At 34.8% G+C, this 15397-nt stretch overlaps 3 protein-coding genes across 5 annotated transcripts; 2 read left to right on the top strand and 1 right to left on the bottom strand.

The window, feature by feature from the left end:
• Nucleotides 1–1650: 1650 nt before the first annotated feature.
• BNAA04G05750D lies at nucleotides 1651–2245 on the top strand. The gene has a single exon (XM_013887259.3). The coding sequence runs from the start codon at nucleotides 1852–1854 to the stop codon at nucleotides 2059–2061; it is 210 nt and encodes a 69-aa protein (XP_013742713.1). The 5' UTR covers nucleotides 1651–1851; the 3' UTR covers nucleotides 2062–2245.
• LOC106445667 lies at nucleotides 2231–4397 on the bottom strand. Of its 2 annotated transcripts, none has more exons than XM_013887258.3 (7): nucleotides 3827–4397; nucleotides 3691–3746; nucleotides 3565–3593; nucleotides 3045–3485; nucleotides 2889–2972; nucleotides 2640–2811; nucleotides 2231–2495 (listed from the first exon to the last, which is right to left on the bottom strand). In XM_013887258.3, exons 1-7 carry the CDS (start codon nucleotides 3978–3980, stop codon nucleotides 2385–2387), a joined length of 1047 nt encoding a protein of 348 aa, XP_013742712.1. In that variant the 5' UTR covers nucleotides 3981–4397; the 3' UTR covers nucleotides 2231–2384. The 2 variants fall into 2 exon arrangements, with proteins under 2 accessions (XP_013742712.1, XP_013742711.1); XM_013887257.3 differs by having other exon boundaries at nucleotides 3045–3488; nucleotides 3827–4380.
• An 8217-nt stretch (nucleotides 4398–12614) lies between these two features.
• Nucleotides 12615–15002, top strand: LOC106445669 (protein gamma response 1-like). Of its 2 annotated transcripts, none has more exons than XM_048778031.1 (3): nucleotides 12615–12987; nucleotides 13100–14185; nucleotides 14267–15002. In XM_048778031.1, the coding sequence occupies exons 2-3, from the start codon at nucleotides 13108–13110 to the stop codon at nucleotides 14923–14925; spliced, it is 1737 nt and encodes a 578-aa protein (XP_048633988.1). In that variant the 5' UTR covers nucleotides 12615–12987; nucleotides 13100–13107; the 3' UTR covers nucleotides 14926–15002. The 2 variants fall into 2 exon arrangements, with proteins under 2 accessions (XP_048633988.1, XP_048633989.1); XM_048778032.1 differs by having other exon boundaries at nucleotides 12649–12987; nucleotides 13100–14179.
• The last annotated feature ends 395 nt before the right edge of the window (nucleotides 15003–15397 follow it).

Raw genomic sequence — 15397 nt, 5'->3', positions numbered from 1 at the left:
GAGACCCAACATTACAATAGTTATTTTTTGAAAGAGAATTCGGCCAAAAAAAACCTCAACTTTGCACGAATTACCAAAAGAAACATGAACTTTTGGGCTGACCAAAAAAACATCAAACTTTCATTGACATTAGAATTAATTAACAATGTTTTCGTTGACTTGCCAATTTAGCACGCCGTCAATAAATTTAACAGAAATATTTGACGTCGTTTATTGTTGGCGTTAAGTGAAACGACGTCGTTTTCAAATGAGATGATACGACGTCGTTTTATATAATTTGAAATTAAAAATATGTAGACCCCTTGATTCGAACCCAGGTTGGTTGATCAAATGGCAAGGTCTTCTACCACTGGGCTAGTGGAACTTTTAATGTACTTACTAACATGTTTACATTTATTTGGTACATATTAAATATAAAAAATTCTCTAAAAACTTAATAAGATCTTTAAAATTCCAAAAAAATTAAAAAAATAAAGAAGATTTTCATAAAATTAATTTAGAAATTAAAATTAAAAATAAAATTTTATTTTTCTTTTTAAAAAATAAAAACTCTTCCAAAATTTTCTAAAAAATTAAAACGATCTTTAAATTTCAAAAATTTGAAAAAAATAAAGAATTTTTTTATAAAATTAATTTTGAAATTAAAATTGAAAATAAAATTTTATTTTTCTTTTAAAAAAATAAAATTATTTTTCTTAAAAAAAATAAAAAAAAATCTTCCAAAATTTTCATAAAATTAATTTTGAATTAAAATTAAAATATTTTTTTTCTTTAAAAAATCAAAAAAATTCCAAAATTTTCATTGTTAAAAAAAATCCAATTTTTAAAAAAATTATAATAAAATGCAAAAAATTAAAGTTACAATTATCAACTTCTTATGTGTGTATAATTAATTTCAACTTTTAGCAAATGTATTAAAAAAATTGAAAATTTTGGAAGATTTTTTATTTTATGAAAAGAAAAAATAAAATTTTATTTTCTATTTTAATTTCAAAATTAATTTTATAAAAAATTTCTTTATTTTTTCAATTTTTTGGAATTTTAAAGATCTTTTTAAGTTTTTAGAAAATTTTGGAAGAGTTTTTATTTTTTAAAAAGAATAATAAAATTTTATTTTTAATTTTAATTTCGAAATTAATTTTATAAAAATCTTCTTTGATTTTTTTATTTTTTTGGAATTTTAAAGATCTTATTAAGTTTTTAGAGAATTTTTTATATTTAATGTGTACCAAATAAAAGTAAACATGTTAGTAAGTACATTGAAAGTGCCAGTAGCCCATTGGTAAAATACCTTGCTATTTGACCAACCAACCTGGGTTTGATTCCAGGGGTCTACATATTTTTAATTTCAAATCATGTAAAACGACGTCGTTTCACTTAACGCCAATAATAAACGACGTCAAATATTTCTGTTAAATTTGGTGACGGCGTGCTAAATTGACAAGTCAGCGAAAGTTTGGTGTTTTTTTCGTCAGCCCAAAAATTCATGTTTCTTTTGGCAATTCGTGCAAAGTTGAAGTTTTTTTTTTGCCGAATTCCCTTTTTTGAAATGACAATTAAACTCAATTATAAAATTGTCGGTCCAACATAACTGCAGTATAAAGGGGGTAGCTGCTAGAAGTGGCAGGAATCATATGGATGATGATGGATAAACATAAAAGTTAAAATTAAGAGGAGAGCTGTAGAAAGTGGGTAAACACGTGATGATGAAAGCAACCCTTCTTATCACATCTTACGTTATTTTGTTTGGTACTACAACTACTAGTCGTCATTACCCTGAAAACAAAAATAAAAACAGCGATCTGCGTTTTCTTGAATCACAACAAACAAACAAACAAAAAGGAAGAGAAAATGTTACAGCTGTTTTTCACGATAGCCTTTTCGGCGGCGCCGTTAACGCTGTACATACCGCCGATAAGATGTTTGACGGTGTTCGTTGAGACGGTGGAGGAGATGGGAATGGAAGGTAGGGTTTATAGCCGGAGAGTCTTCCCTCGCGCCAGAATTGCTTGGTCTAGGCTTCTTGATTGCTTCCTCTCCTCTTCTCCTCGCCGTCCTTGATTTAATTGTTCCTCCTCGTCTCTTTCTTTGTACATATATATTATTATATCTATGTCATGTTTCCTGATGTTTTCGATTTGAGATAAATTCAAGATGATGATAGAGTTTTAATAATTAGAGACGGATCTGAATCCTCTTTTTGGTTCTTTATCAATCAAATCTATTTTTAGTTTAACAAGTTTTATTTTATTGTATGCAAAGAGAGATTTGCTCAGAATCTGAGCAAGATCATCATCTGGTTAGTTACAGTTTGAATATAGTGAAAAATTAACAAAAAAGAATGAATCAATTATTATAGATAGAAAAGAATTGGTGAAAATGTTTTAGTTGGCCATTGTGCAAGGCTTCAAGAACCAGAGAACGTCCAAGCCCCCCCTTACGCTTCCTCCTTCCTTGTTGATGATGTCTCTGCTCTTCTCTTCTTTCTCCTTTTCCTGTGTACCCCAACAAACAAAAACATCCCTTTACTCAGATATTTATGATCTCTTCTTTTGCTATGGATGTTGCACAATTTGATTATAAGAGCCCCATGTCTCTGTTTTTAGCAGGAAAAGGAAGAAACATATTTGATTATATACCGCAGATTTGGTCATCAAGGCCTTCAAAGAAGCTGTCCGGTTCTCTGAGAAGCATTGAGGAGATGGTGGGTTTGTTCTTATTTGCTGCAGTAACCGCTCATGTCCTTTGTTCTTTACATTCTCCAGTTTTAGAGGTGTAGGAGGAGGTATGTTCTCTGCATCAACCACCGGCCTGAAACAGAATCATCCCCAAGTTTAGTAACCGTACTAAACTTATCAAAGCATATAAGCTTAATAAAGAAAAATTACTTCTTCTTTCTTCTACACTCCTCTCCTTTCATCTTTACTTCCACATTAAGAGAAACAGGTATGTTCTCCCCATCATCCAGTCTCCTGCAAAATCCTAACTCCAAAATTAGTAATTTTACATAATAAACAAAATTCGTATACAAGTAAAAAACTTACTTCTTTCTTCTACGGCTATGTTTAAAGGTGCTGCTTCCTTTAGCATCCGTTGATTCATGGACCTTCTCTTTGTCTTTGCTTACTTCAAGCAATGGCTTTCTATCCTTCTTCAGTTCCAAGTCATGAACTTGATGATCATGAGTCTCCTCCTTCACTGGAGGCTTCACAGTAGTCTCTTCTCTCTCAGTTACCCCTCTTGTGGCCAATCTCTTCAACTCATAGCAAAACTCTGAGATATGGCCTAGTATGTCTCTCCCTGAAAACAGATTCCTAGCTGATTGTGTGCTCTTTAGCTTCTTCGGTGTCTCTGTACTCATCTTCTTGACTGAAGTTGATTGAAGTGCTGCTCTCCATGATTTATTTCCTTGTTGGCTTGGAGGAGGCGTGGCTAAGTTTGGATTCTGATTTTCACTGTCTTCTGATAAAGCATGTCCTCTTATCCTACTGTGATAACAAGAAAGTGTGAATAAAAAGCATTCAAAGGCCACGGCAAGATTTTTTAAGAAGCATATCAAGATACCTCTGACTCCGCTCTGTAACTCCGGGAGTCTGTTTCAAGACAGAAAGCCAAGAAACTGTAGTTTCAGTTCTGGTTCGAATCTTTGGAAGGAAAAAAGAAAGTAAAGAAAAGGAAGGAGAAGCAAACCTTGGAAGAGTTAGGCGTTAGGAGGAAGTCCTCGGGTCTCTTGGGATGATTGCAGTCTTGAATTGAAAAGCAAACGCCAAGATCAGTAAAGAACATCGAAGAGATGCAGGATGAGTCAAGAGAGATGAATTGTTACCAGGTTTGCAGAACCAAGCGTCGTCAACGGAGTCTTGTAAATGGTTGTCAGGGGACAAGAAGTCGAACCATTTGGGAGCTCGGAGGTGTTCGTAGAAGACGTCTTCCACAAATCGAGAATCGATTCGCTTCCAGTCGATCTGAGCAGCCTCCATTAGAGAGAGAGACAGAGAGAGTCAACGAGTGCGTTGTTTGTTGGTTGGAGCCTGGAGAGGAAAAGGGAAGGAGGAGAAGAATGTAACCGTTGGAGTTAACGTTACAAGCCAGATTAAGCAGTCTATGTGCACGTGGCTTTCTCTGGTTACCGTTGCAGGCTTTATTTATTTTACTAGGGGTTCACCCTGGATTTTCATTTTAGATTTTAATTAAATTATTTTTAATAAAAATTGTATTTGAATACGGCATGTTCGTTTGCTCACCCAGGTGATCCATCTGGGTAAAGATGCAAATTGATGTTCGTTTTGTACATTATAATGTTACATCCAGATGGATCACTCAGCTGAATTTTTAAAAACTCATCTCAAATTCTCACCCAAATGAAGATAAGTCTTGATGGTGCATCTGGATACAGATGCATCTAGTTAAGTCCAAAATAATAAATGACAAAAATGACCTTTTAAAATCAAAATATTATTTTCAAACCGTAAATTCTATTTTTTTTGCATATGCTTTTTCCGCTATAACTAAAAAATGCATTTTCTCGCAAAAACGGAAAAACACACTTTCCCGCCAAAACCGCAAGATGCGTTTTTCCGCAAAAAACATAAAACACACATTTTCATAAAAACACATTTTTTGGCTAAACAAGTAAACCACACTTTTCGACCAAAACCCAAAAAAACGCATATTCCCGCCAAAACTCCAAAAAACATTTTCCGGCCAAAACCGCAAAAAAAGCATTTTCCCGCCAAAACCAGAAACAACGCATTTTCTCGCCAAAAAAAAACACATTTTCTCGCCAAAACCGAAAAACACAATTTTCCGCCAAAACCGGAAAAAAAAATTTCCCGCCAAAACCGGAAAACATAATTTTCCCGCCAAAAACAGAAAACGGAATTTTCCCGCCAAAACCGGAAAACACATTTACCCGGCAAAACTGAAAAACACAATTTTACCGCCAAAACCGAAAATTGAAATTTTACGCCAAAACCGGAAAAACTTATTTTCCCGCCAAAACCGAAAAAACATATTTTCCCGCTAAAATCAGAAAACGAATTTTCTCGCCAAAACCGGAAAAACGTATTTTCCCGCCAAAACCCAAAAAACGTATTTTCCCGCTAAAATCGGAAACATATTTTTCCCGCTAAAACCAGAAAAACGCATTTTCCCGCCAAAACCGGAAAAATGTATTTTCCCGCCAAAACCGGAAAAATGTATTTTCCCGCCAAAACCGGAAAAATGTATTTTCCCGCCACAACTAGAAAAAACTTATTTTCCCGCCAAAACCGGAAAAACGCATTTTCCCGCCAAAACCGGAAAATATATTTTCCCGCCAAAACCGGAAAAATATATTTTCTCGCCAAAACCGAAAAAATGCATTTTCCCGCCAAAACCGGAAAAATGTATTTTCTCGCCAAAACCGCAAAAATGCTTTTCCCGCCAAATCACGAGAAAAAACTTTTTCTGTTAAAATCGTGAAAAAACACTTTTCCCGCCAAAACTTAAAAACACATTTTTTCCGTCCAAACCGCAAAAATATTTTCGGCCAAACCCGTAAAAATGCTATTTTTCCTCCGAAACGTAAAAAATTATATTTTAGTCATTTCATTAACAAGTCCACCTCGATGCAGATGGAAGTTAAAAAATGAAAAGCAAACGAACATAGTTGCATTCAAATGATTCATCTGGATGCATGGACGAAATGAAAAAAAAAACGAACAACACCCAGATAGAGCATCTGGATAAGACATCTAGATGAACCATCTGGATGCATCTTCCAGATGTACAAACGAACATGGCCTACATATATTAGAATGGGAAATTGGGATGGATAACTATAAAACGAAGGATAACTCAGTATCTAACCAAAAAAGACCCTCCATTATTTCTGTATATATACTATATAAGAAAACTGAGTTGTATAACAAGGAAAAAACGTATAATGCATTGATTACCAATTTCCCTAACAAATATATACATGCTGTTACAATTACATAATAATACTATAGTGTCCCTTCTTCCAACGGGTAACCTGAAGGCAAAAATAAAATAAAAATATTAATTATTATCTGTTAAAAATAACTCGTGGCTTTACTCCTTTCACATATTTCATTTTTACTTCCTTCGAAAAGTTGAGTGGTCTTCGGCACCCTTCAATTCACATCATCACCTCTGTGGGGAAACCTATCCGATATGCCATACAAGACTTTGTTCTTGTCACGTGACTCAATTGTGGAGAAATAGATGAATCTACCCGTCAGGATAATCGTAAAGGTCTTGGGCGAGGGAATGAAACCCGAAAAGTGAAAGCATCGAGCTCTTCACAGTCCATATGGAATATATCAGTGCATCTCCCATCCGCACACGTCAACGTCTATATATCATGTTTATTCTGTAAAATTACATAGGCCATGTTTTCATTTCATCTGATCTACATGGAATGGAAATTCACCTTAATTGCAATTGTTTGCTATGTTAGATTTTTTCTTTTCACATTATGTACATCCAAATTCATACTTGTCTTACCCGTTTCCCAAATTCTATATTCAATTAGAGTTCATAATTTTAATTTAGGGTTTAGTGATTAATGTACAAGTTTTAGTTTTTGGAAGAGTAAATTTCACAATTATCGATATCTTAGCCTACTTCCATGAAGGCATACCCATATGAACATTTGAGAAAGGTGTTAGAGTGTTATCATATTGCGAATGTCATTTTAACATTTCTATGTCATATGCAGCATGCAGAATAGAAAATCAGGGATCTTGTACTTCGACCATTGGGTTTCGTTTGTCGCATATTTGAGTTGCCATTCGATTATGGATCATATTTTCTATGTAGGGTTTAGTGATTAATTTATATTTTTAGTTTATGGAGGAATGAATTTTACAATTGCCGAAAGCATAGCCTATTTTCATGAAGGCATACCCATATGAACATTTGAGAAAAGTATATAATAGAAAATCAGTTGTCATGTACTTCGACAGTTGGGTTTCGTTTCTCGCATATTTAAGTTGCCATTCGATTAGGGTTCATATTTTCCGTTTAGGATTCAGTGATTAATGTATAAATTTTAGTTTATGGAAGAATGAATTTCACAATTGTTGAAATCATAGCCTACTTCCATGAAAGCCTTCTCATATGAACACTTGAGAAAGATGTTAGAGTGTTATTATATTGTGACTGCCATTTCAATATTTCTATGTCATATGCAGCATGTAGAATAGAAAAACAGTTGTCTTGTACTTCGACAGTTGGGTTTTTTTTCTCGCAGATTTGAGTTGCCATTTGATTAGGGTTTATATTTTGGCGGCGTTAAAGAGCTTAGTGGCTACTGTTTACTCTATTGAAGAATTGGATTTACATTCGATTATGGGGCATATTTCATTGATTTGTTTATCTATTAGCTTACAATGTTTACTGTTTATTAAAATAATCTCAATGGAAATTACTTGCTCGTTTCCTCAAAGCAGTTAATTCTTAATTTCTTCACCTTTTTGATTTTGAGTTTCTTGGGATGGACTTACAGTGGTAATTAGATGGAATACAACATTTATTGGTACAAGTTCTAATTTGCACCATTAGTTTAACTCCGCACAGTAAAACATCTCTACTAACTCCACCTATTTACGTGGCTTCCTTCTACTCTTTAATATGGAATAGCTGTAATCCACTAGTGGCCATTTACTGCATGAAATACGTCATCGTCTCTGCACAACCGCACACATCAGCGTCTACGTAGGTGGTTGTTTTGGTGAAGTGCATACAACGATTCTATTTCATGTACTCCATGTTGAATGAAAAGAACATTCTTTGCATGTATCTAGTTAGTTTCATAATATAGATTATATTCCATATGGCTCATGTGGAACGATGTTACCCAATTCAACTTGCCTTTGGGTAAACAATTACATACTTTTCATATGCACCATTTTTACGGTTTCGAAATTATGAAGAACCTCTTTCACTTTGAACTACACTTATAATGAAACTATTCCACATACAGGACGTAGTATGGAAACTCATACACTCAAAATATAATATATATGTCATCATCTTCGTATCGCTGTTATGTTAACAGAGTTTCTATCTCACCACCAACTGTTAATCACTCCTCTGTATTTATTAACCATACCTCATACATGGTGAAGACAATTGTGAACGGTGATTCGTATATTATGTATTGTTACTACGCCACACAAACCCGCCACATCGTTTACTTTATAATATGGAACCGGAAACCTGTTATGTAGAGGGGCATAACCGGATAGAATGAATCCAAAATGTCTGACAATGAATTATGTCAAAATCATTGTTACTTCCTTAATTTGTTAGTGAAATATGGCTATCTCACCAATAAATCCTACTATCTATTACCCATAGTATCTGGTTAATGAAAAGTTAAAATATCTTCTTCTTATTTGATTACTAACTACCACCGCTTTTCTTCCATCTCCACCATACACCGTCTCCGCTTCATCTATCGCTTTTACCGCTACGTCTCTGCTTCTGAAATTTACAGACCATGGCGGCGTTACGGTCAAAGCGTCTTTGATTCTCTTCTTCACAGAATCGATTCATGTCAGATCAGTTGAAATATTATATACTATTCCGTTTATTACTATTCTATTTTAATAATATTTTATATTATATTATGCATTATTTGCATATTTTGATATTTGGGTTAGGGTCTATATTTATTCTTTAGGGTATAGTTTATAGAAGGTTTGAGTTGATGTTAGGGTAAACATTCCCTGTTATTTGTTAATTTTATACATATATGGTATAGTATATTTAAATCATTCAATTATTTCATTAATATGAACTATACCATTTACCATATTCTATTCTATTTATATTTTCATTTGTATGTTCTCATATGATGTAACAGTTATGTTTACATGTTTATAATTTTATTTTCATGTTGTTTACTATCTATAAGATACATATAAACATTGAAAACAATTGTATATGTCGATCATGTAAACACATTATACTTTTTTAATATAATCTGCTATTTGATAATTTCATTGTGTGTACTATTTTATTTCGATTATTCCATACCATTTAGTTTGTTCCATACCATTTTGTAATCTATGTTATAAAAGACCATCACTTCATTTCCATCTACGACAACTTTGTTTTTTAGCCACAACGACCACCACCACCACCACACAACCACAATATCTACTGATACAAAAGCCGTTGTTTCTTCCATATCTATGACCGTCACTTCCTCTTTCACTGTAACTATACCATAGTCATTACCGCTGTAATCACCATCATCGTCGATGCCGTAACCACCATCCATGTAACAACATTTTTTATTTTATTTTTCATTTAAGTGATACATGATTTTTAAGTGTTATCACCGTCAACCATCTTAGAAAAAGGAAAAAACTGGAAGAAAGAGAATAAAATGATAGGAAATCTAATTATGTCAACATCAATATCATATTTTTAATTTTGCTCTCAAAATTAACTATTACACAAATTAAACATATTATAATTGGTTATAAAATAGGAAAATTGGGCTCAGTAACACAAAAAATATAATTCACTATCTAACTAAAATCTCACCATCTCTCCTACTATCTCTTCCTATCTCTCTCTTTTCCTCTCTCTAAAAATCTAATTTCTCTTTTTTTGGTTATTCTACAAATAATCCCTATAAAACAAGGCTGTATACATATTTAAAACTATTTTATTGATTGTTTTGTCTAATTTTTTTTTAAATAATAGAATTCAAATACAGTTTGTTGTGTATTTTGTTATTTGAAATTATAGATGTAATAGCATGAATTATAAATTAATTAAACATTTAGTTTTGATATAAATAAGCGCATATCAAAATATTCAAATGCATAAGACAAACAATGACTTATCTTGGTGATATCAAGAAGCATGCAAAAAAGCAACGAATAACTTTTGTAATGAAATGACTACACCGGTTTTACTACAGCGTTTTTTTTTCTTGCATGTGTCCTCCATCATCATGTACTATCACATCATTTTCAAACAGCCATCTTTATAGGTATCGTCCTCCAACTTCCAACATTATTTTCACAGCATTGTTAACATCGATTGAGGATAAAAACCACCTAAAAACAGAGCATCCAACAAAGACACTAAAGTGAAGATGGGATCAGAAAACTCTGTCAACAGTTACATCGACATCGGTGATTCCTCTGACTACAACGACTACTCGAACTCAGATCCCACCAGCTATTTCAAAAACGTCAGCCTGCAATATTTTGTTGCAAAACCTTTCAAAATGCTCACTAAGCACGCTAGGTTCAAGGAACTGTGCTTGGAGAATGACAACCCTGAGGCACACTATATTGAGGGCTTACTTCAATACTTCGTCCACAAAGAAAAAAGCAAAGGCCTCTTTCATCTACGCCAATCAGCCACTCTCCACAATACAAACGGTATGTATCTTTACGGTTTGTTAATGCTTGCCTTAGGTCACTATCCAAAAGGTAAAAAGTATTTGAATAAACTCCAATGAAAATAAAAACTATCAACCTTCGATCATTGCTGAGAAAGAGTCAAGAACTCACTAAGTTCAATACCTGAAATTATGAAGGACCAGTACTATGTAAATATGGTCAACCTTAAGCCACAGAGAAAATGCGATCTCGATAACATGGCTGAAGTATGCAAACATGAAAACAACAAATGCATCATATGTAAGGTATCCCTCACATAACTAATCTTCTTATGTCTTGTCCATTTCGATGTTCTTAGCATATAACTTCTTGGAATTAGAATTGATGTCATTCAGATCAACATCTCCTTCCTTACGCTTAGAGAAAGATTTGAAACATCTTCAGACGAATACTCTTTGTTATGATCAATGAAAACAACCTAAAAACAGAAAAAAATTTACGTCCAAACAATCTTAATCATATATTAGTCAAGTTTCAAATACACAAAATTGATACCTTGTAGGTAGTCAGAAAGGGATCGGTGACAATAGAATTGCCTGTGATGGAGATCTTGAATCTATGGCTGGTTCTTCTGTATATCCCGGTAGCTTGGTAAATGTTGAAATTCTCGAGGAACCTCCATTAACCAACCTGCAAATTCTTAACACGAGCAAGGAAGAGCCTCTTACAGGTACAATGTATGTTCACTCTCTACAATAACAAATAGTCATCATTTGGTTTAGTCGTTGGAAATAGAAAGTTTGATGCAAAGATAGATAAAAAAAATATAACACACCATCTTATCTTCGAGTATGAACTCGTAAGTGTCTCCTTTAGGATAGTTTGAGTGTTGTTTCCACGAATTAATAACTTTGACTTCAACCTTCCAAGCCGTTTTAGTAGGTTTGAGATAGTTCAACAAATTGATTTTGCTGTTTGTAACCATAGCCATAGCAATCTCTTTTTTACCGTGAGGTGTGTCAATATCTAGGTTATATAAGGAGGTTATATAAGGTGCAATTGCGTGGAAAGATACTCTGCAATATTCTCAATGTAGATTTTTCTATAAATATTGTGGGTTCTAATATCTTTTAGTTATATTATTTTCGCTGATTTAGGTAACTAATTATATTGCCATCTATACACGCTTAAAGGAGATTTGGAAGCAATACAAGAAAGTTAAGAGATATATAGCATCCATTAAAATAGGAGTGTGAAGAAAGTTTAGTTTAGAAAATAAAGGAATAATCAGTTGGCAATATCTTTCATGAAAATCTAGATTACAAAACGTTTATAGTTTTGTAGGAATATATTGTTTTTTGCAATTATTCGTAAAATAATCCGCCTAATTAAATATGTTTATTAGAGAGAATTATAGAAAACATAATGAACAGACTGATTATCAAACTGAAGTACTTTTGGAGCTAAATCACTGCAATTATTAAACCAATCCAAATATGAATTGCAGGATATGAAAAAGCTTATAAGAAAACAAATCAAAAGTACGTTGATAATATTCTTCAAATCTCAGTGTTTGGTTCCCACGCAAGAGATATTGAATTCCAAACAAAATTACTTTTGGCACAACAATCTGGACTCCTAATATCTTCTACTACATGGTTTGCCAAATTATTTTCCATCCAAACCATAAACTGGTTGTTTTTTGTGGTCGTGGTCAAATCTTTTTGTTTTGTGGAGAACAGAAACATATAAGAAAACCATAATAAGAGATCTGAATATATAATGAAAGTAAACATATAAGCCACGTAGATAAACACATAGTCCCATAGTCCAACCATGTAAAAATATAATACATTTATCATGAGTGGGCGATGAGGATTGCAATGATTTTAAAAACCAGGATATGAACCACTTTCGCATTTTTGGTTTCCTTGTCTCTGAGCCTCGGCTTTTGTGATGTTATGTGATGTTCTTGAGTCTGGTGAGACGTGTGGTTATATAAAATGTGCGATGGTGAGATAATAGTCCCATTTACTTCAAAATTATTATATATTACGACAAATTATGTCAACGTAGCATATTCTAAATATATTCTTTACGATTTTTTTGGGTTACAAAGGTAGATACATGTTCTTTATCAAAAAAGGTAGATACATGTTGTTATAATATATAGGGTTAGACTAAAACATAATAAAAGTAAATGATTCAAACAATTTTTTTAAATAAATTTATTAAAACTCTTTCTCTTTTAATAGTATTGATTCCGAAAAATTATCCAGTTGAGCGTAAAATCATTGGTGAAAAACATAGGAGAATGGTAATTGGTTGACCACATATCTTCGGTCGAATCGGTCTGCTCCAGCAAGATAATGGCCCAAATATTGACCGGGTCGGGTCCTCCAGCAAGCTTCTCGAGTAAGCCTTAGCCAGCCTCCGCTAAAAAGTTGAATGTATAAAACTCTTTTAACACAGCGCGCGAAAATTCCGAAATTATAGAGGGAAAGGAAGAACACTAAAAGTCAGATCGATCCTCTCCATTAATCATCTCTTCTCCTTCAATCAACTCAACCTTCTTCGATCCCCTTCCCTCTGCTTCCATCTCCAATCATATGTAAGTTGTTAACATCCATCCCTTTGTTGTAGATCCATTTCCAATCGTTAAGTTTAATTGTATTGTAGATCTCAAAACTCTAATTGATTTGTATACCTGTTCTTGCTTGTAGCTACAAAGATGGGAGACGAAACGGTGGATGTGATCGAAGCCAAGTACATCTCCGGCCTCAGCGCCGTCATGGTGGCAACCATCCAAGAAGCCAAGGACAGAATCTCTCAGATCGAGTACATTTTCTGCAGCCAGCTGTTCCCTAACTTCCAATCCAAATCCAAAGCCTTCGAAAAGGTTTACTCTGACGCTCGTCTCGCTGCCTGCGACGCTTGGAAAGAGAGGGAGAAGGATCTGTTGTCCCAGATCGAGGAGCTCAAGGTAGAGAATCTGGGTTTGGTCAAGGAGAAGGAGAAGCTATCTGAAGAAAATGATAAGCTTGTTTCTATGCCTCTGAGGCTGAAGAGTTTGGAAGACTACATTGCTTATTTGAAAAGGAAGTGGAAGAGTAGATCTGAGGAGGTTGGGAACAGTGTAGAGCTGCATTCTGGGTTGGTTCAGGTGTTGCAGGTTAAGGGTTCGGATGTGTTAGGCCAAGATGAGGTAAAGATGCTGCTTTCGGAAGTGAAGAGCCTTAAGGAGGAACTTTCTAAGAAAGCTTTGTTGACGGAGAATCTGTTGAAGAAGGTGGAGCATCTGTCTACGGAGGCTTCAGAGAGCGAAAGGAAGCTAAGCAGCTGCGAGGAACAGAAAGAAAGATTGACTACTAGGTTGCAGGTGTTTGAGGAGAATGTTGGTAGACTAGAAGAGATGCTAAGGCAGAAGAGTGACGAGCTCGAGGTTTTGCAGGGTAAACTCAACTTGACAGAGAAAGAAATGTTGGAGTGTAGACAAAAGATTGTGGAGAAAGCAAATGCAACAGGGGAAGAACTTGGTGGTATGAATATGAAGGTCAAAGATAGAAGCTACTTGGCTGAGTTAGAAACTTTACGCTGCCAGAATGAGGAGAAATCAGTGGAGTTAGCTATGGAGGTAAAGAAAAAAAACGAAGCGATCAGTGCTTTCAAAAAGCTGAAGTCTCAATATAATTATCTCCGCAAAAGGTTCGGGCTTACTACTGATAGTGATCTTCAACAACAAAGCCAACTTGAGAGTGAGAGTAACCAAATGGGACAACATGAGAGACCAGCCATCTCTAAGTGTAAGTGTAAGCCAATCTTTGTCTGCTTCAGCTGCAGGTTTGTTGTTGGCATTAAACTTAAGCAAATTGATTTTTCTTATTTTACAGCTCCCGAAAGGAAACAGCCAGAAGCAGACAAGGTGAGAACTGGTACTGGCTCGAGGATCAACCATGAGAAAGAAAGTGTAACCAATACGTTGTTGCGGACTCCTACTACTTCCATTTCACCCATTACGCGGTCACCTGGTATTAGAAGTGACCCTTCTGGTGCAAAATCATTGCAGCTAAGCGGATCAAAGCGTCCAGCTTCCATTTGGAGAGACACAAGGTCTCGCCAATCCCCTGGAGGCAAAGATCCTCATGATGATTTTCTAGACACTCCCATCGAGAACATCAAAAGGGTCTCTACGGAAGAAAAACATGTCCCCGTTGCTGCTGCTGAGAAAGATGCTGATTCAGACGATGAGACACAGGACATGAACCCCAAACCGAGTCCTTCAAGGCAGAGAATTCAAGTGGCGGAAACGAGTAGAAAAAGTTTCAAGCATGTGGAATCTGTGAGGAAGAAAGCAGAGAGGGAGAATCTAAAAGGGATAGAGTGTAAGCAGTGCAAGAAGTTCTATGACGCTGTTCATCCTGAGAATGAAGGGAATGGTAAAAGCTTGAGATGTGAGCATCATGAAGGTGTGTCGAGGCATCGTTACAAATACGCTCCTCCAATGACTCCCGAAGGGTTTTGGAACATCGGGTTTGAATCCGAAATGTGATTTATGTACTTGACATTCTTTCCATGTTATTTATGTTTGGTTCTTTGGACTCTCTTGAATAAAATGGCAACTTAACGCTTGGTCTCGTCTGATCAACACAACACACATTCAAGTACTTCCAATCTTGGCAGCCATCTGCAGTCCTCTATTAGTATAAATGTCAGCATATTATTTTACGCAAGTACTATCAATCATACAAAGCCAAAAGCTTGTGTGTTTACAGCACAAAAGGACAGAACTTGGGTTCACCTCCTAAGGTGAATTTTATAATTCACCCTACTTCTTTACACCAATCAAACTGCCACATAGGATTAATGAAAAAATGATTAAATTTAGAGAAAAAAAGAAATATAGCTTAAAAAAAGGAATTAACGTTGTTAAACTACGCTGCCGTTAACAGTTTTGATCTGATTTTTTCTTCTTAATCCATCGGCGTCTTCTTCTTCTTCCCAGAAACTCCTAAATAATTTTT

Source organism: Brassica napus, chromosome A4, assembly GCF_020379485.1.
Source record: "Brassica napus cultivar Da-Ae chromosome A4, Da-Ae, whole genome shotgun sequence".
Classification (NCBI taxonomy): Eukaryota; Viridiplantae; Streptophyta; class Magnoliopsida; order Brassicales; family Brassicaceae; genus Brassica; species Brassica napus.
This window is presented reverse-complemented; position numbering and strand designations above follow the sequence as displayed.